Source organism: Rhinolophus sinicus, linkage group LG03, assembly GCF_036562045.2.
Source record: "Rhinolophus sinicus isolate RSC01 linkage group LG03, ASM3656204v1, whole genome shotgun sequence".
NCBI classification, from domain to species: domain Eukaryota; kingdom Metazoa; phylum Chordata; class Mammalia; order Chiroptera; family Rhinolophidae; genus Rhinolophus; species Rhinolophus sinicus.
In genome coordinates, this window is record NC_133753.1 from 189944372 (window position 1) to 189972303 (window position 27932).

The 27932-nt window shown below is 42.8% G+C and overlaps 1 protein-coding gene and 1 long non-coding RNA gene across 4 annotated transcripts in view; one reads left to right on the plus strand and one right to left on the minus strand.

Moving 5' to 3' along the window:
- The window catches only part of OTULIN (OTU deubiquitinase with linear linkage specificity), a 29214-nt gene extending 24626 nt beyond the window's left edge, over positions 1 to 4588 (minus strand). The window contains exon 1 of one of the 3 annotated variants that reach the window (XM_074329062.1): positions 4236 to 4588. In XM_074329062.1, coding sequence (XP_074185163.1) covers positions 4236 to 4411 — 176 coding nt within the window. In that variant the 5' untranslated portion in view covers positions 4412 to 4588. The remainder of the gene's footprint in view (positions 1 to 4235) is intronic. The other 2 variants (XM_074329061.1, XM_019753534.2) reach the window with 2 other exon arrangements.
- A 43-nt stretch (positions 4589 to 4631) lies between these two features.
- On the plus strand, positions 4632 to 6127 carry LOC141570728 (uncharacterized). Its single transcript, XR_012495175.1, has 2 exons — positions 4632 to 4835; positions 5197 to 6127. It is a non-coding gene; the product is annotated as an uncharacterized LOC141570728 (long non-coding RNA).
- The last annotated feature ends 21805 nt before the right edge of the window (positions 6128 to 27932 follow it).

The window sequence follows — 27932 nt, forward strand, 5'->3', positions numbered from 1 at the left end:
CTTGATTTCTTGGGGACCAGTCACACACAATTATATTATATAGTTGAGTTGAATTAAATTTTAAAACCAAAATGCTAACAATTCCTACTTGGAAAATTTTTAGTTTAGCATCAGTGTATATTTAGGCCCCCATTTTCTCTTAAGCTAGAGGTGAAATATTTTATTCTTAATAGTAAAGCAATATACACCATTAAGTTACATGATGATACCTTCCAAATTATAACCTTCTTCTTCCTGTTCAAAGACGTGCATAACAATATATTTTTGAAAACTTAATTTAAAAATGTTTACCACATATAGACAAAAGTGGACTATTCCCAAGAACAAAAGCTATAAGCTAAATGCACAGAGCTCAGTGAAGCAGAAGACACTTCTGTGAAGCTAATTTTTCAATTTCTGATACAAGTAAATGTGTGATATGAAAAAAGTCAGTGCTGACGTCTATGCTGACAAGATAGCATTTTAATAATTCACAACTGTGAACAATTGTACCAACTTCCCCTTAGTTGTCTAAAAAGCTAAACTGGGTATGACTGTGTTCAGCTCTCTGGACTGAAACACGGCAATTCACGCTCAACTTTGCCTGTCCTAGAAGACTAATGGCCCAGGCAGTGCCGATGACACAGTGTCAACAACCACTGTGCCACTAACGCACCTTCCCACACGAGCACAGGAAAAGCAAAGACCACTCAACCCAGCCTTTCTCCACTGCTCAGCGGTTGTAGACATGAGTGAACAACACATCAAATACAGGAAAGTACCGGCACCCAGGCCAAAATTCCACCTCCCTCCTGTAAGTGGACTTTCCATGACTGGCTCATGCTACTCCACGTGACTTCCAGAGGTATCTGGGGACAACGCAGAACCCTCAACAATGGGGTTTCATTCTCAGAGACATCCCAACTCTGGACCCTGAAGCAGGCTCTTCATCCAGGTGGAGGAAGGGGCAGGACGAAGTAGCTGTTACCCCATCAAACACAGCCCCTAGGAGCTGCTGAGGTGTGAGGCGGGTGGAAAAACGCATTGGCACCATAGCATATTTAGCAACGCCTAAGAACAATGCTTTAACAATACATCGTGTTCACAGCCCTTTTGAGAATCCAGTTTTCATCAGAACCTCAGCCCAGAAATACACAAATACACATAAAATTTTTGTCTTCAATTTTAGAGGTGTTCACAGACATACGCTTCCCCACCAACCACCCACAGACAGACTATGGACCCCAGATTCAAACTCTACCCCACCATCAGGCAGGGCCATGGTGTAGTCTCGCTTCTCAATCCCCTAAGCATGTTTGGCTTGGCCCCCAACCATGTCCCAGGACCATCTTATTCTCAAGGACTATAGTATGGATGAACTTAGCTAAGGGCAAGAAGTAGGCACAGCCTAAGTTTCAGTGTAGGGGTGGGGTGAGCAGGGGACAAAGCATAACAGACCTGCACACACAACCAATGAGGAAGGTTCAAAAAAAGTCAACTAAATCTGGTCTGACCTAAGACGTCTTTAAACAGGACCCTAAGTCATCTTGTAAGCCCACCTCAGGGCTTGTCCAGGGGATGCCAGGCAACCACAGCTCTCAAATGAGCTAAGAGGGAAAGGAAGGAAGGAAGAAGGAAGAAGGAAGGAAGGAAGGATTGGGGGGGAGGGTGGTGAGGAATGAAGGGAAGGAGATGTAGAAAGTTGCTTATCCACGGATTTCTAATGTCTTTCTTCCCCACTATTTCTCTCCCTCGTGAAATGCAGCGAGCTCAGTCTAAAGGACTAAGTACCCTAGAGTACGGCCTAGGAAATAAGCCATCCCTTCCTCTACGCACCTTCGCACCTTTCAAAGAGTCACATCCCAAATGAATAATGGCTGCAAAAGTTGGGCTAAGATTTGTATTCATAATTACTGTCCACTGAATGTATTAAAAATGACTCCACAGGATATTTCAAAATAGCTGCAGTTTTATGATGTTTCAAATATCCAGGGGCAAATATTTTACTCAATTCCTGTGTAGGGCAAACCCAGTTCTTTGGGTGGGAAGAAGGTACTTGGCTCCCATGACAGAAAACCAGAGTTCAAAAACTATTTTAAATTGTAATTTAGGCATTACACTATTTATTTAAATCTACATCCAATGATTAGACCGCACATGTCATCACGTAAGAACTGATGTGCACACATTATACTACAAACCATAGGATACGCAACATGTATATGATACAGTGCAGTTTCTCTCGCCCTTAAGATCACAGCACAAAGAGAAGCAGGCCCACTGCCCATATAATAGGCAAGAGGGCCCAAAACATAAGATGTGATGTTAGAACTTGAAGACATCTGACGTTATCTTCACCTCCTTTTCCTTCCTCATCTCTGTTCTCTTATGAGAGTTAAAAGAGAAGTCATCAATGACAACAAAAGCAGGAAGAAAAAATTAAGTTCTAAATAAACCGCAAACTGAAACACCTATTCCAGGGGGGAAAAACGTCTGAAGTCAACAGTCATGATAAATCATGTCCCGCTGCCTGGCTTTGCTAAGGAAGCCAGAGACGGGAAGAGGTTCCCACCCAGGCATCAGGGAACTTGGCCCCCAAACTACTGCCTGTATCGCTCTGGCCAAACTGTACCTATCGAATCTGTAACAGTTTCCTAATGTGCAACATGACAGACCTAGGTGGGGTTTTTAGATTCCTTTCAACAATAAACCTGTAATTCTACTGACAGACAGAAGAGGCACCTGTGCCACAAAACCTCTCCTCAGGAAGGAGTGCTCCATGACCCATTTCCCCAGGTGCTCAGACTCTGGAACCCGCAGCCCGCAGAGACAGTGGCCAAATCACTATGCATACTTTTGGGAACAGATCTGGCTTCGTGGTTTCTGCATCACCCAAAGGGCATGAAACTGTTCAGGCTGAGGCTGGGGAGCAGCATCTGAGGGCCACTAAGTGGGTCTGGCAGCAGCAGTCTGGCAGCAGCAGTTACCAACGGGCATGGGCTGTGGTGGGCCAGACGCAGAAGATGCCCCCCTCCTTTACTGGCTGCAGAGTCTGAGGCAGGCCTCCACAACACAGGGAGCAAAACTGCAGCCACAGGTCACACCAGCTTACACATGGGTCTGCTTGGTGGTTTCAATTAAAATGTAAAATAAAACACTACTGTTTAATAAGAGACTAACCCTGTCCCCAACAGAGATGGGCCCAGCTCTCCAGAAACCCATGGTCCACACCTGGCCAGCTTCACTCAGGTTACCTGCCTCACTCCTGGGGGCAGGAGTTTGAGACCTTCTACTCGAAATCTTTCCCAGTGGCCATTAAGTGTGGATAATTCCACTCCAGTAAATGAGAATGTCATAGCCCACGGTAAAGAACCATGCAAATAAGTTATTATAATACACTGTCTGCGTTAACAGGCCTGCGATGGATCTCAGGGTAGGAAATGCACAGGAAAAAGCGCATTTGAACACATGTCACCATTCAACTTTCCCACCAATCAAGCTTTTTGTGAAACGGGTTATAGGTGTGCTTTCCTCCGTTTTGGAATTCAAACGCACTTATAGGTGCTTAGAACTTGGAAACTGTAGAAAAAGTTTCAGCCTTCAAGTTTATATGCTGCTTCCACCCCCCTCCCCTGCAGAAACTAGAAACGCTTCCGATCTACGCCGCCTTCTTCACAGATCTGTAAGGAAGGATCTACCCGGCGCTGCCTTTCGTATTTAAAAATACAGGGGGAGTGGGGCTATCCAGTTAAGCCTGTAACAAGCAAGACAGAATTGGGTCAGACTCCGTCCAAAGTCTATCCAACACGTGGGACGCTCATCAAGCGGCGACTTGTCCTCCAAGGACCAGACCTGGCGCGTGGCTCAGTTTTCCTTTGGCCGTGACAGAAGCAACCTTACCTCCCACCGGGCTGAAGCAAAGAGCCACTGGAGTTAGTTATAATGTCCTACGCTTCTCGAGTGTGTTTCCCACGTTTCTGGAGCTTTCTCTAACTTCAGAGCTAGGCAGACATCCAAAAACAGGGCGCGGGGGCACTGGATGACCGTCATAGTGCGAGGACCCCCGGGAGCGCATGTGCACCCAGGCACTGGGTACGAGTGTCTTCAAATTCCTGTCCCCGACCACCGCACGCACCAACGGAGGGTACGAACGAAGGGCCGTCTGCCGGCTGCTGCCGAGCCCGCCCCACGCCCAGCCTTCCCGAGCGGACCGAGCCCGGCGCTCCCGCCCGTCCCCACCGCGACCCGGGACTCACTGCTCGGCCGGGCCCCGCACCGCGGCCCGCGGCTGCCCAGCGGCCTCCGCCTTCCCGCCCTCCCGCACCGCGGCTCTGGCCGTGCCCGGCGAGGAGGCCCCCGTCTCCAGCGCCGGCTTCTCCGCACAGCCTGCGCCGGGCCACGCTCCAGGATGGGGCATCGTCCCCCGACTCATGGGGCCGCCGCCGGCGGCGCCGCAGGGGATCAGCCACCTCCGAGCGACGCGGCGCCCCTCCCGTCGGGGCGCACGGCCGTGGCTGCCGCCGCTCAGCTTCCTGCCGGCTTCGGAGGGTGCACTGGCCGCTTCCGCGCGCGTCACCGCCGCCCGCCCCGCGGCCTCTGACCCGCAGCCAGGGGGGCGCGGCTCGCGGGGGCGGGGAGTTGGGACGCTGCACCTGCGCATGCGCGCGCGGGCGGAGTTGCCGGCGCGGAGGGCGTCGGGCGCGGCCACTGCGCATGCGCCGCTCCGCGCGCCGCGGTCTCTCCCGGGTCGGCCGAGTGCTTCCCTCGCCCTGTGTGTCCAGTTGTTTCCTTCCTGTCACGCCGGCCGGGGATGCAAGAGAAGGAGAGGACTGGACGCGCAGCGGGACGCGGCCTCGGTGAGGAGGAGAAGGAAGACCGGCCCGGGTGTGAAGGGCGCTGACGAGTTTGGGCGCCTTGCGGTGTCACTTGGGGCTTCCGAGTGTCGCTCTCGGCCAGCCGGGGTTTCCTCAACCGTAAAGCGAGGGATGTGGGCAGACTCAGTGACGCGCGGCCTGCCTGGCCTTCCCCAAGTGACAGTTCCGTCTCCACCCGCCCCGAGCCGCAGGGCTGTGACCTCGGTGTGGGGTCAGGCGTGTCGCCCGAGGCCTGGGGGTGAGCGCCCCCTCCCCAGTGTGAGGGCGGGAGGGCGCGCTGCTTCTCCGGGACAGTTGAGCACACGCGGCAGTGTGTGTTCGTGGACTGTCTTCTTCCCCACAGAAATTCTGATTCGAGAGGAACGAGAGCAAAGGGAAAAGGCTGACAGATGTAAAAGGTCAGAAGGTGACATTGCTCATCTCTGAGGAGGAAGTCGCGGGGCAGCCGCTAAAGATGAGCAGCGGTCACCCGAGGCTGCAGGGGCAGAGCCGGGTACGGACGGAGGCGGGGCACGGCGACGAGAAGCCTGCACGTGTTCAGGGGCAGAGCGGGCAGGTACCGGAGGCTGCTGCTGAAGGAGGAAACGGAGAAGGACGCTGGACACCAGCTCATGAGACGCTACCGCAGGCCAACAAAGGAGCTCGCGCTGGATCCTCCTTGAAAGACAGGAAGAAGGTTCATTTGGAAGATCCCGTTGTCTCCAGTTAGAGGAAAGGTTGGGAAGGAGCAAGACGGAGTCCCGCAGAAGGGGACTCAATGGTAGTGGCACCAGAGGGAGAAAGTGGATGGAAAGAATATTTGCAAAGGACTAGGGGGGTTTTTACCCTTTAATTTTATAGTCATACAAATGCTTGAAAAAATTAAGAGCCTACAAAAGAATATATGAATTATATTGGGTTGAAGAGTGTCCCCCACATTCATGGCCACCTGGATCCTCAATGTGAACCTTCAGAAATAGGTTCTTTGCAGATAAAATCAGTTAAGATGAGGTAATGCTGGATTAGAATGGGCCCTAAATCTAATGACTGATGTCATGACAAGAGGAAAGGATGTAGAGATATATAGATACAAGGAATAAGGACACGTGAAGATGGAAGCACAGATTGGAGTGATGTCGCTACAAGGCAAGAAATGCTGGGAGCCACGAGGAGCTAGGAAAAGGCGAGGAAAGTTTATTCCAAAGAGCTTTCAGAAGAAGTAAGGCCCTGCTGACGACTTGATCTCAAATATCTAGCCTCTAGGACTGCAAGAGAATAAATTTCTGTTGTTTTGAGCTGCTCAGTTTGTGGTACTTTGCTCTAGCATCCATAGGAAACTAATAAAGAGGTCAACATAAAGGATTACAAAGTGCTATCAAGCCGAATTTATTGATATGGGCCCACTAAGATATTCCAGATACATTTTACTGTAAAGGGTTAGAAAAAACGTAACAGTTTGTTCAATTACTTGCTGAGTATGTCTTTTCCTACATATTGTGTGTGTGGAACTGGGTAGTTAACCAAAAGTGGGTTTGGGGACTCACTGGGCCCACTGTGAGGAGGACCTGAGTGAAAACTCCATTCATCACTTGACTTCCATCCATCCCAAAGTGTCCACACTAAATGAAGTGCCAGACTGCCCAGGATAACTGCCCAGGAAGTTATCCAAAGTCATGGGGGAATTGGAATGTTAGAGTGAATTCGTCATGTAAGACCTGCTCACCCACCCCAGGAGGGGTCCAGAGGACAATGCTCTTCACCAGGACTGTGAGAAGTAAATTGGTGAGGGGAGCCCCAGCATCCTTGTAGAGATCTGCAATTGTGCTTCTCTGTAGTCAGATGTATCTTACAGTGGAAACTGCTACCATCAAACTGGGATTTCTAAATTCAGTGAGGATTATGGGATCCCAGGGTGGCAGAGACCAAGGGTGGCACTTAATTGTCAAAAACTAGGTGGGTGTGGTTACTGTAATGGACAGCTGAACTAAAGCACTGATCAGAAATGTATGACTTGCAGTTCCCAGACCTGAGCCAGTTTACACACCAAGAACCCTGAATGAAAGGGACGTGGGTCCTTTTGAGGACATCCCCTGCTGCGTTGCCAAAAATGTATATTGTTAGTCTTTTCCCCAGCCATTCCCAAATGGTCCTATGGCCATCTACCAGGGTGACTGTGCATTGGGGGAAAGGAAATAATGGGATTCTGGGGGCATTAGACAGTGGCTGTAACCTGACAGATTCAGGGAAACCCCATATATCATTGTGTCTGCCTATCAGAGTAGGAGCTTATGGAGGTCAAGACAACAAAGGAGTTTTAGCTCCGGTTGATCTTACAGGAGGCCCAGTGGGTCTCTGAACACATCCTGTGGTTCTTTCCCAGTTCCAGAATGCATGATTAGACATGCTCAGCAACTAGCAGAATCCCCACAGTGTTCCCCAAGTGAAGGCTGTTGTGGTAGGAAAGGCCGAATGGAAGCCACTAGAACTCTTTCTACCTATAAAAATATAAAGCACATATAAGTGGAATCATACGGTTCTCGACTTTGTCTGATTTATTTTGCTTAGCATGATAATCTCAAGATCCATCCATGTTGTCACAATGGCAGTATTTTATTGCAGTCAACAGATCAGTGGTTACCAGAGGATAAAGGGGGAGGGAGTAGGTAGAGGATGGAAAACGGGGTCAAATATATGGTGCCGGAGGAGAACTCACTTGGGTGGTGAACACACAATGTGATATATAGATGATGTATTATAGAAATGTACTCTTGAAACTTATATAATTTTATTAACCTATGTCACCCCAATAAATTTAATAAATAAAAATATGTATAAAGCAAAAGTAATACCACATTCTTGGAGGAATTGCAAGGATTGGCACCACCATCAAGGACTTGAAAGTTGCAGAGGTTGTGATACCCACCACACCCCTTTTCTTTTTTCTTTTTTTTTTTAACTTTTATTTTTATAAGTCATACAAGCTTACTGTAGAATAATGAAAAAATACAGATAAGCAAAAAGGGAAAATGCTTTAAATAGTCACCATTAACAGTTTTAAATAACAGACTTAATAGGACTTTCCCTGTCCTGTTTGTTATTACATTGTTAAATATAACATACATGTCTTTACGTAAACAAGTAAAATAATACAAAATATTGGATAATTCTAAATAGTTGAATATGTTATGGTACTACCAAACTTTTTCAATGTATTTTGAAAACCACAATGGTATCATACTGTAATTATTATTCTGTAGCAGAACATCACTTTTTTTTTTTTTTAAAGGATGGCGCAGCTCACAGTGGCCCATGCGGGAATTGAACTGGCAACTTTGGCGTTATTACCTGGCACCATGCTCTAACCAACTGAGCTAACCGACCACCTCTGAACATCACTTTATAAATTATAAAAATAATACATGCTCGTATAACAGTAATTGAGAATCTAGATGGACTCAAAGGAAAAAGTCCCTCCCACTCTAGAACAATAAGCTGATGGTTCAATTTAAAGAGGTTTATGGAGGTAAAGCAAAGAGAAAAGGAAATCTGAAGCTTGGAGAATCAGGATGAAATGAACAAAGGCTGGGAAAATAGGATCCAAGCATGTGTAATTTATGAGAAGAGTGGTTCCAGACAAACAGAACTGGAAAACTACTGAAACAAATATAATCCAAGAGGATTCTACTTTCTAGTAAGACAGAAAAGTCCTACTTATTTTAGTAAGAAAGGGTTAATCATCATCCCATCCATTTTAATGTAAAAACACCTACTCCAAACCCACTGAATCCTTATTTCCTACCATGTTTCCCCGAAAACAAGACCCAACTGGACAATCAGCTCCAATGCATCTCCTGGAGCAAAAACCAACATAAGACCTGGTCTCATATTACAGTAAAGTAAGACCAGGACTCATATCAATTTCTGCTTCAAAAGACACACCAGAGCCGACTGTTCGGCTAGGTCTCGGTTTCGGGGAAACACAGTAGTCTGGGACTCCCAGTATTTGCATTTTTAACAAGAGCCCAGGTGTTTCTAAAGTACATCCAGGTTTAAGAACTAAAGACTACTACAATCCCCTAATTTTTCTGGATGAAACTGAGGTGCAGAGAGATGAAAATGACTTGCCCACCAAGTTAATGACAATCTCCTTATTCAGTGTGCTCTTCTATTCAGCTGGCTTTATTCAAACTCTCCCTCTCTAACCTTATCTTCTGACATAGACCTTTGCCCAGTGCCACTGCTCTACACTATTTATGGGCTTTCACATCAGCATTTGGAACTGACAGACAAGGGTACGTCTAAAGTTTTGTATTTCTGTGAATGAATGATGCTTTACACTGAACATGAACTATAATACTCTTGGTTATGAAATCATACTTGTATTTACTACACAGAAAGTTACCTCCTCATGTGAAAGTCTTACTGTAACCTAAGGTCAATGGCTTTTACTTTTCCTTACCATCTCTTTCAAACTTCACTAGATTTTTACCTATCTTTGGAAGCTTTCCAATGGCAAAAGTTTGAAATCTTACAACAAAATTATTTTCAGATAGCTGAATTATTTCCACTTAATGAGGCAGGGCTTGCCAAAAGCCCTAAAAATGACTAAGTACTTATGGTCACACTGAATATAAATGGTCATCTTTTATCTGAAATCACATTAAAATCCCAAATTTTAATGTGCAATAGCTCAACAGGCAAACTTATGGGACTGTCTCTTATAAACTATTTCAAACAAAAGCAACCCATTATTTTAAAAGCAAAAGTTTACTAAAAGTATAATCAATGTCTTTTCAACCCCCAAGTTCTGTTTTCCACAAAAGATAAACATACTAAACTAACAAAATACAGAGTATCAACTGTTTATTTAGTTACACTTACAAAAATCAAACACAAGTTTTTATTTTGTGCCTAACTTGTTTTTCATTTGGAATTCTTTCAACCCATAGTCAACAGCCTAAAAACTGGATTTTTTCTATTTCTTACTCCATCTTTCATTAACTTCACTAGGTTGTTATGAATCTTTATAGTTATCTCCAACAGCAAAACCTGGGAATCTTGTATCCTAGTGTTTCCCACCCCCAGCACTACTGACATTTGACTGGATAATTCTTCGTCCTGGGAGGCTGTGCTGTGCGTTGTAGGATGTTTGGCAGCCTCCCTGGCCTCTTACCCACTAGATGTCGGGAGGGCTCCTCCCCCCTCCAGTCACAACAATCAAAATGTCATTGCCAAATGTAGGGGGAGAGCAAAGTCATCCCCCACTGAGAAGAGAACAAGACAAAACAGGTTGTATCCTAAACTCTTGGAAGCACAAAGTATACTGATCCAAGCTTCAAGGGTGCCAACTATCAATTCCTTCAAATTTGGCATTAACCATAACATACAAATGCTCTCGTGGGTATGCATTTAGGTCCCTGGACACCTCATGCAAACTAATGGTGGGTATTCCAGTGAGAATCCTAATCCAGAGCCATCTAACCAAGACAGGCGGCTCTCAGTGAAGTAAAGGGTGCCAGTGCCGAGGCCCTTCCCGTTCAGTACAGCCCTCTCAGTGTCTGGCTGCTGCTGCCGGAGCCCCTCAGCTGACTCCGGTGGCGGGAAACTTTTGAGGAACCTCATTGCAGCAGTGAGCACGGAGACACAGGCCAGGAGGGAGCTGAAGCACAGCAAGCCCACCTATTTGGCATGATCTGAAGGCAGCTGGATGTTGGGTACGAGAGTGCATTTTCCTAAATCTGATTATGTGGTAATTCCAGTTGCACTGTCATTCCAGATGTAGATTCACTGCTTGAGCATATCAGCACATTTCCTATGTGGTACCTGGTATACAGGTATTGATTTGGCAAATGCTTTCCCCTCTATACTTGTTGAAAAAGACTGCCAGAAGGAATTGAATTCAACTGGCAAGGCAGATAATACACCCTCACTGTCCAAACAGAGGATTTAGCAGCTCTTTAGCCCTATGTCGTGATTTAGTCTGCAGGGACTTCGATCCCTTCCCTCTTCCCCTTCCATAGAACATCGCACTAGCCTATTACATTGATGATGATACGCTGATTGGTAGACAGGAAGTAGCCATTACTGTACACATATCGGTAAGATATTGGCACGCCAGAGGATGGGAAATAAATCCCACAACATTCAAGGGCCTTCTACCTCAGTGAAATTTCTAGGGGTCCAGTGGTGTGGGATATATCAAGATGTCACCTCAAAGGTAAAGGATAAGTTGTTCCATCTGGCCCCTCCTAGTACTTAAAAAGAGGCACAACACCTAGTGAGAGATGAGAAGGCTCCACAACAGGTCCAGGCTGCTCTGTCACTTGGGTCATACAATCCAGCAGATTTAACAGCGCTAGAATGGTGGCGGTGGATAGAGCTGCTATTTGTAGCCTTTGGCAAGTTCCTATAAGTCAATCACAATGCAAACCCTCAGGATTTTGGAGCAAAGCACTGCCACCCTCTCGGTAACTACTCTCCTATTGAGAAACAGCTTATGGCTTGCTACTGGACCCTAGTAGAGACTGAATGCTTATCCATGAGCCACCAATGTACCATGTGACCTGAGCTCGGTGAAAAATAATGTTAATAGATTGTAACCTTAATGTGATCTAATGAAAATGGCACTGGCTTTCTGTAATCTTCCCAAAACCCATAACCCCAGCATAATTATGAGAAAAACATCAGACAAATTACACATTCCCTTAGAGGGGCATCCTACAAAATGCGTGACTAGCACTCTTCAAAACTGTCAAGATCATCAAAAACAAAAAAAAGTCTGAGTAATTATCATTGTCAAGAAGAGCCTAAGGAAACACGACAACTAAATGTAATGTGATATCCTGAATGGGATCCTAGAACAGAAGAAGTCACATTGTTCTTATTTTGTACGTCAATAGAAAAATTTTTATTTAAATGTTAATTATTTTATCTTTAATCTTTTAAAAATGTCTACTGTGTATATGTTTTATAGCACACATAATACATAAACACAGAGGTGCATGTGTGCATTTTTAATATTTATGTGCGTATTGGAATATGCTAAACTTTTTATGGATATTACAAAACTAAATTATTAGCAAGTAAGTGTATTAAACTAAATAAGTAAAAAACTAAGTTACAGTTTCTTAGAAGAAGTTAGCCCATGAACTGTGATATAATTACAATTAGCTGATTATGTCAAGGTGAATAGATAATAACAAAAAATCTATAAGCTTAAGTAAAAGTCTATATACCGTGTTTCCCCGAAGACAAGACCTAGCCAGACCATCAGCTCTAATGCATCTTTTGGAGCAAAAATTAATATAAGACCCGGTCTTATTTTAATACAATATAAGACCCGGTCTTATAATATAATATAATATATAATATAATATAATATAATATTATATAATATAATATAATATAATATAATATAATAATATAACACAATACCGATTCTTTGATTAATTTTTGCTCCAAAAGATGCATTAGAGCTGATGGTCCAACTATGTCTTATTTTTGGGGAAACATGGTAATAACATTGCTAGAGACAATTCCATTGAGTTTTCAGCTTTCCGTTAGTATCAAACCTTCCTAAATTAGATAGCTTAAAGTTATATGATGATATTGTAATTTGTACCTTGGACTTGGTAACTTACATTTTGAATCACCTCGAATTACTCTAACTACTTTTTCAGTGGCTTTACCTAGAATAGTTAGTGAGTTCCTTTTCTATGAACACCTCAGACTTTACTTGCAATTACTGTTTACAAAGAACACTGCAGAGCCATATGAGTGTTGGTTGGTTTGTTTGGCTGATTTTTGATTCTGTATAAGGAGCTTAGTACAAGTTGGATGCATAGCTCCCTTTTCAATACCATAAATATCATATTTTACAGCAAAGTCAAAACACCCTATATTTCTATTCTATGGAATTTCCCACTGTCACAGCAATAGATTTCAAGTGTATTCTGTACACCAGTTTCTAAGGTATTCACAGGAAAGGTACTTTTTAGTTTATTGTAGTTTCACAGGTTCATGCACTGCACTCAAGCTTGAAAGGAAGTATTGCTAGTTTCATTTAGAAATTAACTACTCTAGAAATACCCAAGTATTTATTTGAAATACCCTCTTTCCCAGCATGCCTCTTGATTGTGGAATGCTCATTTTTAAACAGGATGGGTGGGGGAACCTACTATGTCTTTGAAATTCTGAGACTACAAGAAATAACTTTATAGAGAAAAAAATAGGGGAAATACTTCATTAGAAAAAATATCTAGCAGTAATATTAGTTTACCTGGAAACCCCCAAAACTGTCCCCAAGAGTTTTTCTTGGGAGAAATATGGGTCATAGTGAAAGTTATTTTATGAAAATAAAACTATTTCATTTCATACGGAGATGACAGAGAACGATGTTATACAAAGACTTGGAATTCTGGAAAATATTAAACCAGCCTTTGGCCTCCAGGTAACAGAATTTCATCCTAAGGAAATCATCCAGGCAGATGCTAATCTTTATGTATTTATCTGGAAGTCTTCTGAAATGGAATTCCATACTCTTAACTACCTTACTGTCTTCTCTGGACTGAACTGAAACATCCCCCCCCCCCAAATTCCTATGTTGAAGCCAGAACCCCCAATGCAACTCTATTCAGTGTCATGGACTGAATGTTTGTGCCCTGCCACCTGATTCATATGTTGAAATCCTCCTCCCCAGTGGGATGATATTAGGAGGTGGGGCCTCTGGGAGGTAATTAGGGTCAGATGAGGTCAAGAGGGTGGAGACCTCATGAATGGGATTAGTGCCCTTAGAAGAGTCAGAGAAAGTTTCTTCCCCTCTCTGCCCTCTGCCCTGTGAAGACACATGGAGAAGTCAGCCGTCTGCAAGTCAGAGGAGAGCCTCATCAGAACTCAACCATACTGGCACCACCATGATCTAGGACTTCCAGGCTCCAGAACTGTAAGACGAATTTGTATTGTTTAAGCCACCCAGGGTATGGTACTTTGTTAGAGTAGCCGGAACTAAGACATCTGGAGATAGGGCCTGTGAGGAGGTGATACAGATAAAATGAGGTCATACGGGTGGGCCCCTAATCTGAGAGGGCTGGTGTCCTCCTAAGAAGAGGAAAAGATACCAGACTTCTCTCTCCACCATGTGATGACACAGAAGGCAACCACCTGCAAGCCAGGAAGAGAGTTCTCACCAGAAACCAAATCAGCCAGCACCTTGATCTTGGCCTTCCTGGCCCCAGAACTGTGAGAAATAAAATTATGTTGTTATGAACCACCTGGTCAATGGTATTTTGTATCACAAAGTATTTCCTCACACTCACCTTTTAGGACAAGCATCTGTGTTCCTTTGAAAAGGAAGCCCATCATTCATACGGCACACCAGAACTTAGAAAGAGCTAGAACAAGTCCTAGAAGTGCCCTAAGAAAATCAAAGTAAGAAAGAGATTCTTTGTCATTTCTGTGCCATAACATAGGAAACCTTCACCTCCCCAAGTAATCTGATGTTAGGTTGATGAATTTCATATGACCCCGTGTGCTCTCCAGCATAGTCAGAGGGGAAAGCACCCCCCAATGATCACCAAACAAATCTCTCCTTGTCATGAGGTAGTTGTCAACCTCATCTTTAAAAAATTATAGCAGGATATTGCTCACAGAGTAACAAGGGATTTCTGGATCTTCTACTAATCTTTTGCCTCACGAATTTTTCTTTTCACTTGGTCCAGAATTTTAGAAGGATAGTTGACTAGGTTTCCTTCAGAAGATAAGGATGTATAATTTCATTATTATTGTGTCATTCCCAAAGACCTTGGCAGTCAGAATCCATCTTAAAATAATGGTCGTCAGACTTAGGAACCTCTATGTCTTGGGGTACACTAGGGCCGGGTTATACGGCTGTACAGCAGAGACCCTGGGGTAAAAGGTACCTTTCACAGCTGAATGAGGGCATGGGTAGGTCTGTTCTCCTTTCTGACCATTACCTTCTTGTTCACCATATTCTTATTTTACAAAAAAAAGTCTTACCTGTCATCCATCCCAAATCCCACTACAATGCGTGCCTCAAGGGCTGTGTGGTCCCACACAGTAGCTACAAGTCACACGTGGGTACTGAGTACCTGAAACGCAGCTGGTCAGAATTAAGATTTGCTGTTTGTGTAAAATACTACATGATTTCAAGGACCAAGCACCCCAAAACAAAAAGAATATTAACTATCTCATCTGAAATTTTTTATAATGATTGAATGTTGAAATGACAATATTTTGGAAATACTGCATTATATACAATATTCATATCACCTGTTTCTTTTAACTTTTTAAAATATGATACAATTTTTAATTACCCTATGTGGCTTGCATTTTACTTCCATTGGATGGTACTTTTCTAAAGCATCAAAGGGACAATTTCAATATTGCTTTCAGAGAAGCCTCCAACGTAAGGCACCAAAAACTTGCATTCAGGCTTCTAGTCTTTCCTTGTCTTCTCTTAAGAGTGGGTAGTTTGGTATTTAAATCGAGTATTTGGCCAATATATTAATTCAGATATTTGTAGAGTGGGGTGATAAGAATGATGATAATTTCACTCAAAGAAAGCACTGCTCCATTGATGCAGAGTCCCTAAAGAACAAAGCAGAATATCTGTGAGAAATACTGGTGGCATCTTATGTCATCCAGGTGACAAATTCACCTTACTTAACACTCAGACTTAGAATGAGTGTTTGTGAGATGATTGACTTCTGTTACTTCCCAGAACCGGTAAGTAATTGACTCATGACTGGATAATCAATCCTTTAGTAATTCAGGTGGATTCTAATTCGTTGCTTTCAACAAATTTGAAGCAGAACCTTAAGTGGTTTGTTATGAGTTAAAATAATATTCAATGAGAGATTACTATGACACTCCTCGCATGTAATTCAGAAGTTGAAAGAATCGAGTGATTTTTGTTAATAACAAAGCTCTATTTTCATCCACTTATGAAAACAGTGCTTCTCCATGCCTGCATCTATAAAATCCAAAAATAGAAATAGAATTGAGATTAAATCCTATCGCTTTCTAACAATAAATGGCATTCATCAATAGATATTGAGTTGTAGCCAATAAAATTTTACTAAGTATGTGTAACAATGATTAAAATTTATAATATATTGTTTCAATCAAATTTTTACTACTAATCATTATAATATTCAATAAAATTTCAAGTAATTTTAAATAAAAAGACCTGCAAACATAAAAATATACTGCATTAAATAAAATTCTGGGAGTGGAAATTAAAGTGGAAATAAGATGTCAGTGTGAAAAAGGAATGACGTAAAGTTGCAGTCTTTTGAATGAATGACAGTGAAGTTCTAATGAATACGTTGTGTAGATTCTATTGGAAACGTAAGTTACATGATGATTTTATTTTGAAATGTCAATATTTATTTATAATAAGGTGGCAATTACACCCTTTCAAACTAAATTTCTAGTGGGAAATTTTAGATGTCAACTTTCAGATGTGGAAACAGTTTCCCAGTTCTTCAAAACTCTCTTCCAGGACAAGGTGAGCAAACACATTCAGATGACTGCCTTAGATGGCTACTGTCACAGCCCTTTTGTTTTATAGATGTGGGGATGAGGACCAGAAGTTCTGTTCCTGAACCAGAACTTACAGCCACGTGCATCGCTGGCTCTGCAACTCCATCCACCTCCCTCTCAGATAAGGCACAAGGCCCATGTAGTCTGTGGGAAAGTGCACGTCCATCCGTGATGAGGTCTCTCTGGGTAAGAGGTTCTCTCTCTGAAATGTATTTGGCCTTAGAGCTGTTGTGTGGCATATGGTGGTCGCCTGTCACCACTATCTCATCCATTGTCGGGATTCTTTCTAAAGCAATCATTTAGAAATAGGAGATGTCCACACATCTATCTCAGCAAGTTGGCTTGTCATTTATCTAACTATTGATTTCCCTAGCAAAGTTGGAAGCACCTTGAGGGAAGTAGATATTCAGTCTCAGCTTGGGCTGGGCTGCCATAACAAAATACCATAGACTGGGTGACATTTATTTTCTCACAGGTCTGGAAGCCAGAAGTCTGAGATGAGAGTGCCAGCGTGGTCAGGTTCCGGTGAGGGGTCTCTTCCTGGCATGTGGGCCTGCTCGCTGATGGCATGCCTGGTGAGGAGAGCGAGCTCTGGTCTCTCTTCCTCTTCTTATAAGGATGCTAATCCTATTGGATCAGAGCCCATCCCTAGGACCTCATTTAACTTCACTTACTTCCCTAAAAGCCCTATCTCCATATACCGTCACAGTACGGGGTTGGGGCTTCAACGGATGCATTTCAGTTGGGCACAAACATTCATTCCATAACACTCATAAACGTTTATATATCTTGTTTCTAACCCAGTGGTACCGGTGACCATTAAGACATTTTTGTTGGATGATTTAATATTAATTTTTTTATATCAGTGTGATAGTGGCAATGTAGTGTATAGCAAAGAGAAAAAAAGCTATGTGCCAAGTCATTTAACCTCCCTGAGCCTCAGTTTCCTCAGATGTAAAGTCTAGATAAGAATGTTTTTCTTATAGATATGTCATGAGGATTAGAAGGGAGGGTGTCACAGATCTAGGATAGTGCTTGTGAAATAATTGCTATATTTAATACTTTCTCTTAACACCTTACGGTTTATGAAGCACCTTGCATAGACCATCCCACTGAGTCAAGACCTAATTGCCTCAGACGCTCCTGGCCCCAAGCCTAGTGGTCTTTTCACTATGCTAAGGGATCTAAGACCTCACAGAAAGTGTTAATTTTAAGATAACCTTGGACTTCCCTAGGTCATAATTTCTGTTTTGTGGAATGAATTCACTGAATTGGTCTGTTTATCCATCAGGGTAATCAAGAGGCCAGGTTAAGAAATCTGCCTGGTAGGGAGAGAACAATGTTAAGTGTTTTAGTAGCTTATTCTTTTGGAAAATTAAGCGGTTACTTGCAATTTCCTCAAATAAATGATTTTTCGGAATATGCCTAGCCGAAGCTTCGTGGATGAGTCCATTCATGGACAGTAGGTGGCGCCCTAAGAACCTCTCCTGGACGAGTTCCTCACAGCCCAACAGCTCTTCCGGGCCTGAAGGCTTTTTAGCAGTGTCTGGGGTGAAGAAAACTTATAAAAATGTAAACCTCCTTTGCTGCGTAGAGTCTGTAAGTTTCCTTCTAAGGTTGATCTCCTGCTGTGACTACTACGCAGAAAATCAAGACTCTCGCAGTTACCTACAGAGAGCATGGATCGCATTAGGAGATTTGATCTGAGTCCCACAGCTGATGTGAAGAAAGTCTATTTGCTGCCCTGTGTGCATCTCATCGGGTTCTGGGAGGACCATACGAAGTCATGTATGAGAACTGCCACGTGCTAACTGAGAACCAAGGTTCTTCCCACGCTGCAGCCTGCCTCTCCCTGGGAGGCTCCGGCCTTGCACCAGCCCTGGGTCTCCGCTAACCCAGCCCCTGCCTGCTCTTCACCAACCCCAAATTCATTCTCAGCATTTATCAAGGACTCTGACACCCGATCTACCCATTTCAACATCCACTCAAACAACTGAAACGCACAGCCTCAGTGTTCCCCACAGCAACGACACCCAACTGCTCTTCAGCAACGTGGGCAGTGGCCACACCCTCGGCCTTAGTGTCATCTGGAAGTAAACCCCTTCACAAGGTCAGCGTCACTCCCTACTCCATGGCAGAAGGCACCTCCTTCCCCTCTCCCACGTGCTTATCGATTTCACTGGGACTCCCAGGTCCTTCACGTCTTCCTCCTCCCCCGGTTCATCAGCCCCACCTGTCTCTTCCTGCCTATGCTGTTTACAGGAAGCAGCTACCGGCTCCTCACACCCACAGCTCCCGCAGGGCCTAGCCCTCCAGTGCCGCCCCTCTGGCCCCCACAAGGACCAGAGCCGCCCTCTGTTGGAAGCAAACGGCATTGAGTGGGAAGAGCTTGGGGCCAGTACCGACTTAATCCCTCTGAGCATCAGGCTTGGGCGTTTTCAGCATTTTAGGCCCAACATCTACTCACAGGAGAGTTAAGAGCGGTAACAGATGACATCAGAGTTTTTGAAATATGTATTTTATCTTTTGCCCCTTCCACATCTGTGGCCTTTCCCTGTGACCCAGGGGTACCTGTCTGGAGGGTAAGCAGATGCATGGGTAGACTGGGATTATTAGGTAACGATGCAAATAGAGGGACGGTGTAACTTACTTATAAATAGGTCATTGAGACTCAGAACTAAAGGCCTAAGTAGGGCTTAGAGATTATGGCAAAATGTAATTTGGAAAGACAATAGGGAAGAAACAGGTGTACCTACCCCTTATTCACCCACCATAACCAAAGAGGACGGTGATGGCCACGGAAGAGGAGCCTGGGCAGGGTTTGCCCTCCAAGAAAATGGGCAGGGGTGGAGAGGAGCAGGGTCTGGGCCTTTTCAAAAGTCCAACACCCACCTAAGCGTGAAACCATGAAGCCAAGGTGGGGCCCTTCACCCCCAGCAGACAGGGTGTGAAGGAAAATCTACACCATGAATTAAGCCATTAGTCCTCAAACAACTCCACAAAACCGTTATTACCCACACTGAAACACCACCACAGACTATTATTGGTCCCATTTTACAGAACAGGAAAGTAAGTGACAGAGTCAGGAGTCTAAGCCAGGCCAGCTGGCTTCAAAGGCCATGCTCTGAACCGTCCTGCTACACAGCCCTTCAATAAATATCAATGCCCTCCACTCACCCTAACCCCTTCGCTCTTAACTGCCAGCGTTGAACAGCAGTTAGAAAAGTTCAGCTGCCATGTGTTTCGTGCTATTCCTATTTCAGGTCTAACCTCCACTGGGCCTCCGGTGCTGCTCCATGACCTGCTCTTCGGTCTGGTCCGCTCCCTTCCCAGTGCCTGCAACGGGCCTCCGAAGTCCTCGTCGTCTCCTGCCCTGCTCACCTTTAGCCTGTGAATCATAGAGAATCAGAGCCACTAAGGGGGACTCTCTCAGCTTCTCTCCTTCCCCCAACTAACTTATTTTCAAGGGCACCCTCTCATCCTCCTCTCCTATCAGTTTCCAAGAAAGCGATGTCTGTCTGTCTGTCCTCCTGTGTGAGACCATCCCCTCCCTCGTCCTCCCACCTCCTCCAGGACTTCCATCGGGTGTCTCTTTTTCCAGTATCTTCAACCTCCCCTCTCTCTGCTGGGTTCTTCCTCTCAGCATATGAACAAAGTAAGATCTTACCTTCCCTTCACATTGTTTCCATCCATAATTGTCCCAGATGTCATAAATTTCCAGGCACCAGTCCCTGAACTCTTCCTGCTTAGAGATGAAAGTTCACTGATTCATGAAAAAAAAATGAGAAAAATAAGAATAACATAAGGAGTGTCGCATCATGCTAAGGTAATTAAATTTAAATGATTTCCTTTTCTTCTGACAAGATGGCCTTTAAAAAAATATGTTCAGAGATTCTTTGTATGTTGCCTTGTGGAAGCATGAAGACTTAGCATGAGCAAGAAAAGACGACCTCTTTACTGTGTTAAGACATTGAGACTTGGGGCTTCTTTCTTATTGTGCATAACCTAGCCCCGAAGTTCTCAAACTTTTTGGTCTCTGAACATCTCTACACTTTTCACACTCTTAAAAACTATTAAGGACCTGTATTAACTATATTTTCTCACTTTCTGCATTCTAGGTGCTCTGGCATCTGGGACCCTGCTGGCCCAGGAGAGACAGCCCCTCCAAGGACCAGCTGCTTCCTGGAGATAACAAACTAGTCCCCTGTGAGCACACCTTCATGTACACACTAACCAATCCAAAGTCCATACCCCGCCCCCCACCCACCCTCTCGGTCGGACTCTCACGGGAACATCCTGGGACCGGACACTGGACAACCCAACAGCCCTACACCTAGAGGCCACTGAAATTATTCAAACTAGTCAATCTGAAACCCATTTAGTGTGCCCTGTCTGTTCCTCTCTGTGAAAACCACAACAGTCTCTGTCCGCCGCCCATGTTTCCCCTCACTCCCCTCTCCTGACTGACTAAGGTACTTTGTGGCCTGTGTGGCCTGGCATGCCCCCTCCTCTTGAGACCAAACTATCCTTTCCCGGCCAGGCATTTCCTGATGTATTAGCCTAACCATACCTGAATGACACAGGGATGCCTCGTTCTATTGCACTTTGCTTTATCACGCTTCACAGATATTGTGTTTTTTAACAAATATAAGGCCTTCCACCATAAGAAAGATTACAATTCACTTTTTTGCAATACTCACTTTATGTCAGTGGTCTGGAAGCAAACCCACATGTCTCTGAGGTCTGCCTATAATACAACCTACATTTAAAAACAGGACTTCCGTGAGCTTTTGTTCACGCGGATTTTATATATTGATATTTACTGTTTCAGATATTAAAATTGAGAAATTGAAATATATGTAATAATTATTGTAAAATAAGAAAAACAAAATGAAAAACTCTTGCTTTACTGTGATTCTGGTGACACCACCAGAGAAAAGTTCAAAGCCAATTTTACTTAGTCATCCATGTAGCAGCCTCAAAAGATGGAAAATTAAAGCAGCAGTTTCACTATCTTCTAGCGATCACAGTGACATCAAAAACAGAACTCAGGTCTTCTCACTCCCACTGTGTATTTATTTTAAATAGTAAATCTACACAGGAATTATTTGGATAAAATATGGAAAGTACTTCAAAGTACCCTAACCGTTATGACTTTAAGTTACTAGGATGAAACACATTGAAAATTATAAAAATTAAGCAGGGATTTCAGATATTTGTAAATGAAACTATTGTATCACTTTCATTTCTGTCCAACAAAATAAGCATTAAAATGCCTATTAATAAATATTATCTACCATCATGAATAAATTAAAATTTAAATGTTTGAATGAGTCTTCAATTATATTGATAGCAATTATTGATTTTAGTAGGAGAAAGAACAATTCCTTAACTTAAGTATGTAATGGAAAACTACCAACATAGAGGAGATATATTTTAAGCTCAGGACTATCAGAGTTCGAAGGTATTTCTTCAGTTCAATGTAGGTGTTGGAGAAATGCTGTATTTGGAACTTTTTAAGGGAATAAAACTGATCTCAGTTAACTCACTAGATTCTGTTTCTTATTCTGCTTTTCAGCAAGGGGAAAAATCATCTTGCAGAAGGTAATATTTTCCAATTAAAACATAGTTTAATTTCTCTCTGATTGTGCAAAAGGGATTATTTTCTTGCCTAAGAACAGAATTTGAAAACAGGAGCTTAATACTTATTAGGATAGAAAAGAGTTCTGTGCTTCCACTTACTTTTTTTCCTGGCTATCATGTTCAAGCAGAGTTTCTCTTATTGAGAGGAGAGTAGATTAATTATAATGAGAAAAGTACAGCATTTGAGGCATACTTCTTCTCCTGCAGGGAACAGATGGCACCTATTCTGCATCATTCAGTTTCATAAACAAGTCTTTTACCAGAGAACCACCAAAATGTTTCTTTCATAATCATATTTCCTAATAGTTATGTTGTAAATGAGTTCCCTGCTTCATCATGAGCTACTCAGAGCATAGATATTGTAATTCTTGTTACATTCTATTAACAAACCCTTGGAAAGTTCCTGAGGGAGGGATTGTGAGAAAGCAGAGAAGGATCAACTGTATTGAAAATCGTTCTTTATACCATCAAGAATGTGAAAAGACAACCCACAGAGTGAGAGAAAATATTTGCAAATGATACATTTGATAAGGGATTTGCATCTAGAATATGAATAGAGCTCTTTCACCTCAACAATAAATAGAAAAATCACCCAACTTTTGTAAAATGGGCAAAATATTTAAATGACATTTCACCAAAGAAGATAACAAATGGCCAATAAGTACATGAAAAGATGCTCAACATCATTAGTCATTACGGAAATGCTAGTCCAAGTCAAGCCACAAGATAGAATTTCACACCCACTATGGTGACTAAAATCAAGACAGACAATAACAAACGTTAAAAAGGATGTGGAGAAATTTGAATCCTCATACATTGCTGGTGGAAATGTAGACTAGTGCAGCTACTTTGGAAAAGTGTTTGGAAGTTCCTTGAAATATTAAAAAGGTTATGAAACCTTATTACCTAGCAATTTCCTGGCAATTCCACTCCTAGGTATATACTAAAGAGAACTGAAAGCCTATGTCTACACAAAAAACCTGTATATGGATGTTCCTAGCAGCATAGCCAAAAAGTAGAAACAACTGAAATGTTTGTCGACTGATGAATTGATGGATAAAATATAGTATATCCATACAAAGGATTATTGCTTCTCAACAAAAAGTAATGAAGCACTGATACATGTTACAACAGATAATTCTCAAAAATATTATGCCACATGAAAAAAGCCAATCCCAAAAGGCCATATATTGTATGTTTTTATTTTTATGACAAGTCCAGAACAGGCAAATCTGTACAAACAGGAAGTAGATTCCTGCTTGGCAGAGGCTGAGGGGATGGGTTTCTTTTTGCAGTAATGAAAATGTTCTAAAATTAGATAGTGGTGCTGATTCCACAACTTTGTGACTATACTAAACTCTGCTGAATTGTATGCTTTAAAAGGTAAACTTAAGGGGTGGCTGGGTGGCTCAGTTGGTTAGAGCACGAGCTCTGAATAACAGGGTTGCCGGTTCGATTCCCACATGGGTCAGTGAGCTGCGCCCTCCACAACTAGATTGAAGACAACGAGCTGCTGCTGAGCCTCCAGAGGGGTGGCCGGATGGCTCAGTTGGTTAGAGCGCGAGCTCTCAACAAGGTTGCCAGTTCAATTCCCACCATGGGATGGTGGGCTGCACCCCCTGCAACTAAAGATTGAAAACAGTGACTGAACTTAGAGCTGAGCTGCACCCTCCAAAACTAGATTGAAGGACAATGACTTGGAGCTGATGGGCCCTGGAGAAACACACTGTTCCCCAACATTCCCCAATAAAATTTTTTTTAGAAAAAGGTAAACTTAATGGTATGTCAGTAACAACTCAACTAACCTACAATTTAAAACAGTCCCTAAGTGTTTAAAGAACATTTTATAAATATAGCTTTTATTTATACTGTGTTTCCCCAAAATAAGACCTAGACGGACAATCAGCTCTAATGCATTTTTTGGAGCAAAAATGAATATAAGACCCGGTCTTATAGTAAAATAATACAATATAAGACCGGGTCTTATATTCATTTTTGCTCCAAAAGACGCATTAGAGCTGATGTCCGGCTAGGTCTTATTTTCAGGAAAACACGGTAGTATTATCATTGGTAATAGAAACCTGGGGAAAAAAATATGTATAAAAATCAATGAAGGCCATCCCCTGACCTATTTGCATCATAGCAGGATCAGCACCAGGGACAGCTCCCCCCACAAGTACTATGTTTTCAAAGCTACCCGCCCAGGTCCTGCAAGAGTTTCTTTTTTTTTTTCTTTTTCTTTTTTTTTTTTAAGATTTTATTGGGGAAGGGGAACAGGACTTTATTGGGGAGCAGTGTGTACTTTCAGGACTTTTTTCCAAGTCAATTTGTTGTCATTTCAATCTTAGTTGTGAAGGGTGCCATTCAGCTTCGTTGTTGTTCTTTGAATCTTAGTGGTGGAGGGCGCAGCTCAGCTCCAGGTCCAGTTGCCTGTTGCTAGCTGCAGGGGGCGCAGCCCACCATCCCTTGCGGGAGTCGAAACCGGCAACCTTTGGTTGAGAGCCTGCGCTCCAACCAACTGAGCCATCTGGGAGGCAGCTCAGCTCAAGGGGGTGGAGCCCACCATCCCTTACGGGAGTCAAGAAATTGAACTGGCAACCTGTGGTTGAGAGCCCACTGGCGCATGTGGGAATCGAACCAGCAGCCTTCAGAGTTAGGAGCATGGAGCTCTAACCGCCTGAGCCACCGGGCCAGCCCAAGAGTTTTTAAAAGTGACATTTCTATTACACTTGTCTTCTTTTTCAAAACTGCCGTATATTATGGCAGCTATGATTGCATTTATTCATACATTTTATGAGCAGTTGACCAGGAGACAAAAGACCTGCTACACTACTTCATTAATCTATTTAGCAAAACATACCAATTGATTGCTAGATGCCAGATACTCACTCGATATGAGATCTTAGACAATTCACTTGCCTCTGTTAGCTTCATTTCCTTATCCAAAACTTCTGAATAATGGCACATTCATGATAAGCTAAGACAATTTTTCTGAAATAACTCATATGACTTGCATGCCTGAAAGGCATTATTACTGAATTCTTAAACAAGTCACCCCATTGCATTATCAAGCATTTTATTTTATTCTGGGAGCACATAATATGCTGTGACACTAGAAGCCCACAGTAGTTACTGGATATACTCCGGCTTAAAATTAACTCTTTTAAGAGCTTTCCCGGAAAGAATTGTCTTCTTAAGCATGCTGCAGATAGGCACCAATTTCTAAGACATGAGCCTAGATCTGGCCTGAAAATGGGCCCATTTCTGAGGATGAGGAAACGATTAAAGGCTGTGTGTCTAATCCTTTACCTATCTAAATTTAGTCCAAAAATCAATCAATTAATTTAGTCCAAAGATGAACTTAACATAAATGCAGATACACGTCCCCTCCACATATTTCTAGATGATGAATCCTGTTGTAACAGAATTTACCCGTAAGGTAGATGTTAATTCTAACCCTATACAACACTGTCATAACGGAATTCTAAGATTTAACACTTCAAAATAAGAAATTACATAGAAAAGTCCACAAATGTTTGAACAGCAAAATTCTGTCAAATCGTGTAACCTCGTTTTCATCTGTTTGACTGCAATGGGGGGGAGGGGGGTGGACAGAATGAGCGGCAAAGATCGAACTGTGTATGGTTCAGTTTCAGTTTTTCATTAGTCTCCTTCTGACTCAAATGGTTCCAATTTAGTTGTCATTTACCAATCTTAATCATATTTAAATATCAAAATAACTAGCATAGGATGCTTAACTCTGTCAAATTCCATAAAACCAGATGCTCCTTCCCTAAGAAGAACAAAAATAACATAAAAATAATTATCGATATTTAAAGGGAACAGAGTGGAAGGCAGCCATTTGATCTATGTCCATTCTTTACTTGGCTCTGGCTTAAGTAAAAATGTGTCAGAGGTCAGAGTACATTTCCATAGGAGCCCTGGGGTCCATTAAAATAAAAATCGTAAATAATACTTCTCTTCCTGAGGCAAGAAAATGCAGCATTCTGAGCAAGCGCAAACAGGACCCCCTGATATTCTGAGAAGCTTGGGAGATGGATCTTGAGTTCAAATATTTCAAAAAGCAAAAGTTTCCCACTTCCATTCCATAATGATTCTTTAATTTAACGCTTACCTTTTCCTTCAGTGATTAATTGATTGCTGTCTTCAACTATAAGCCCATCTGAAAGATTAGCTATTCTCCTTTGGTGGTGCATGGAATCTCAACAGTCTGCTTCTTTTTCTTAATGATTTCCCCAAATTGCCCATCTGCCTATATTCTTCTGTGAGGTTTAAATGTGCCCTATCACTTCATATCACTCAGCAACATTTATTACATTTAGAACATCTTTCCCAAATTTATTAATGTATTTTCTTTCTGGTCAGGCTTAGAGTCCTATTAGAAAAAAAATCCACAATAATATATACTCATGGGACTGCTCGAGAGACTGAAAATAAAATTTGTATGGAAATATTTCATATAGTACCTATAAATAAGCCAACACAAACTACTATATCAATTTCCTTCAAGCTAACGGCAAGCCATTATGTATTATATCGGGTTAAGGACCACAAATTAAATTCCCCCAGATTCATAGCACAAAAGCACTTGCAAACCTTGCCCTCCTTGCTTTGGACCCTGACTCAGGAATGCGGCTGGAGCACGTGCTGCTGGGAGACTCTGTATTCTGGGGTGACACTCAACCCCTGCACGTTTCTCCCTGTAGTTCCTCTTCCATTTTCTAGTACGTTTTGGTCACCCATGCTTCATCAACCCTTCCAAAGAGCACCCTGAATTCTTCTGGTATAGTAGCCCTTCCTCCTTATGTGCCTGTGATCTCGGAGGAGATCTCGGTGGAACTGTGATCACGAGAAGCAGCTGTCCTGCTACCAAGACCCGACCGGGTCCTGAGCCCCTCCGTAGACGCTGGTGCTCCCAGGGGGGTCCATGATGAGTTTGCTGCTCTCTCCGGGCCGCTGACACTTGAACCAGTGATGCAGGTTTGAAGTAAGACTAGAATCCTTTCACTCCAGTGGAAGCAACCTGCCCAGACGGCTCCTGCTTTGGGTCATTCCTGGGCTCCTCCTTTCTGCCTGGTGGACCTGCCTCCATTCCAAGACTCATTTTCTGATCTTCCCAATAATGTTCTTTCCTTTAAATCAGCCAAAGTCAGTTCCTGCTACTTGTAACCAAAGAACCTCGACTGGCTAATTTCTTACTTCAAGTGGAGTTTCTTGCCATGTTTAATGACAACTTCCAAAAGCCAGTGTTGTATGCTATTCCCAGATAAAATGCTAAGGCATATATAGGGCTGAACCGTCCCTCCTGCTACCCGTAGATAAACAAATGTTAACCACCCAAAATTTATTCTCCCACTTTCTGCATTCTCTATCATGTATGTATGTATGTATGTATGTATGTATGTATGCATCTATGTATTATCATCTATCTATCCATCTATCTATCATCTATCTACCTATCCACAGAGAGACAGAGAATGGGCGAGACAGACTAAACATGGAATCAAATTGTATCATACTCTAGTACACAAGGCCGCATGTTCCTTTTTCCACTTCACAATACATCACGGAATTCCCTCCATCAGCTGGATCTAATTCATTCTTTTCAGTTGGAGAGTTTATAACCATTTACATTTAATGGTTGGGATTAAATCTACCATCTTGCTGTTTGTTCTCTGTTCATCCCATCTGTTCTCTGTTTACGTTTTCCCTTATTTCCTGCAATTGATTTGTTAGCTATACCTCTACATGTTAGTTTTTAGTGGGTGTTCTAATGTTTATAATCTACATCCTGAACTCACTATGTCTACTTTAAATGATAATAGTGTATATTTTGTAATAACCTCATGACAGTATGCTTCCATTTTCTCCTTC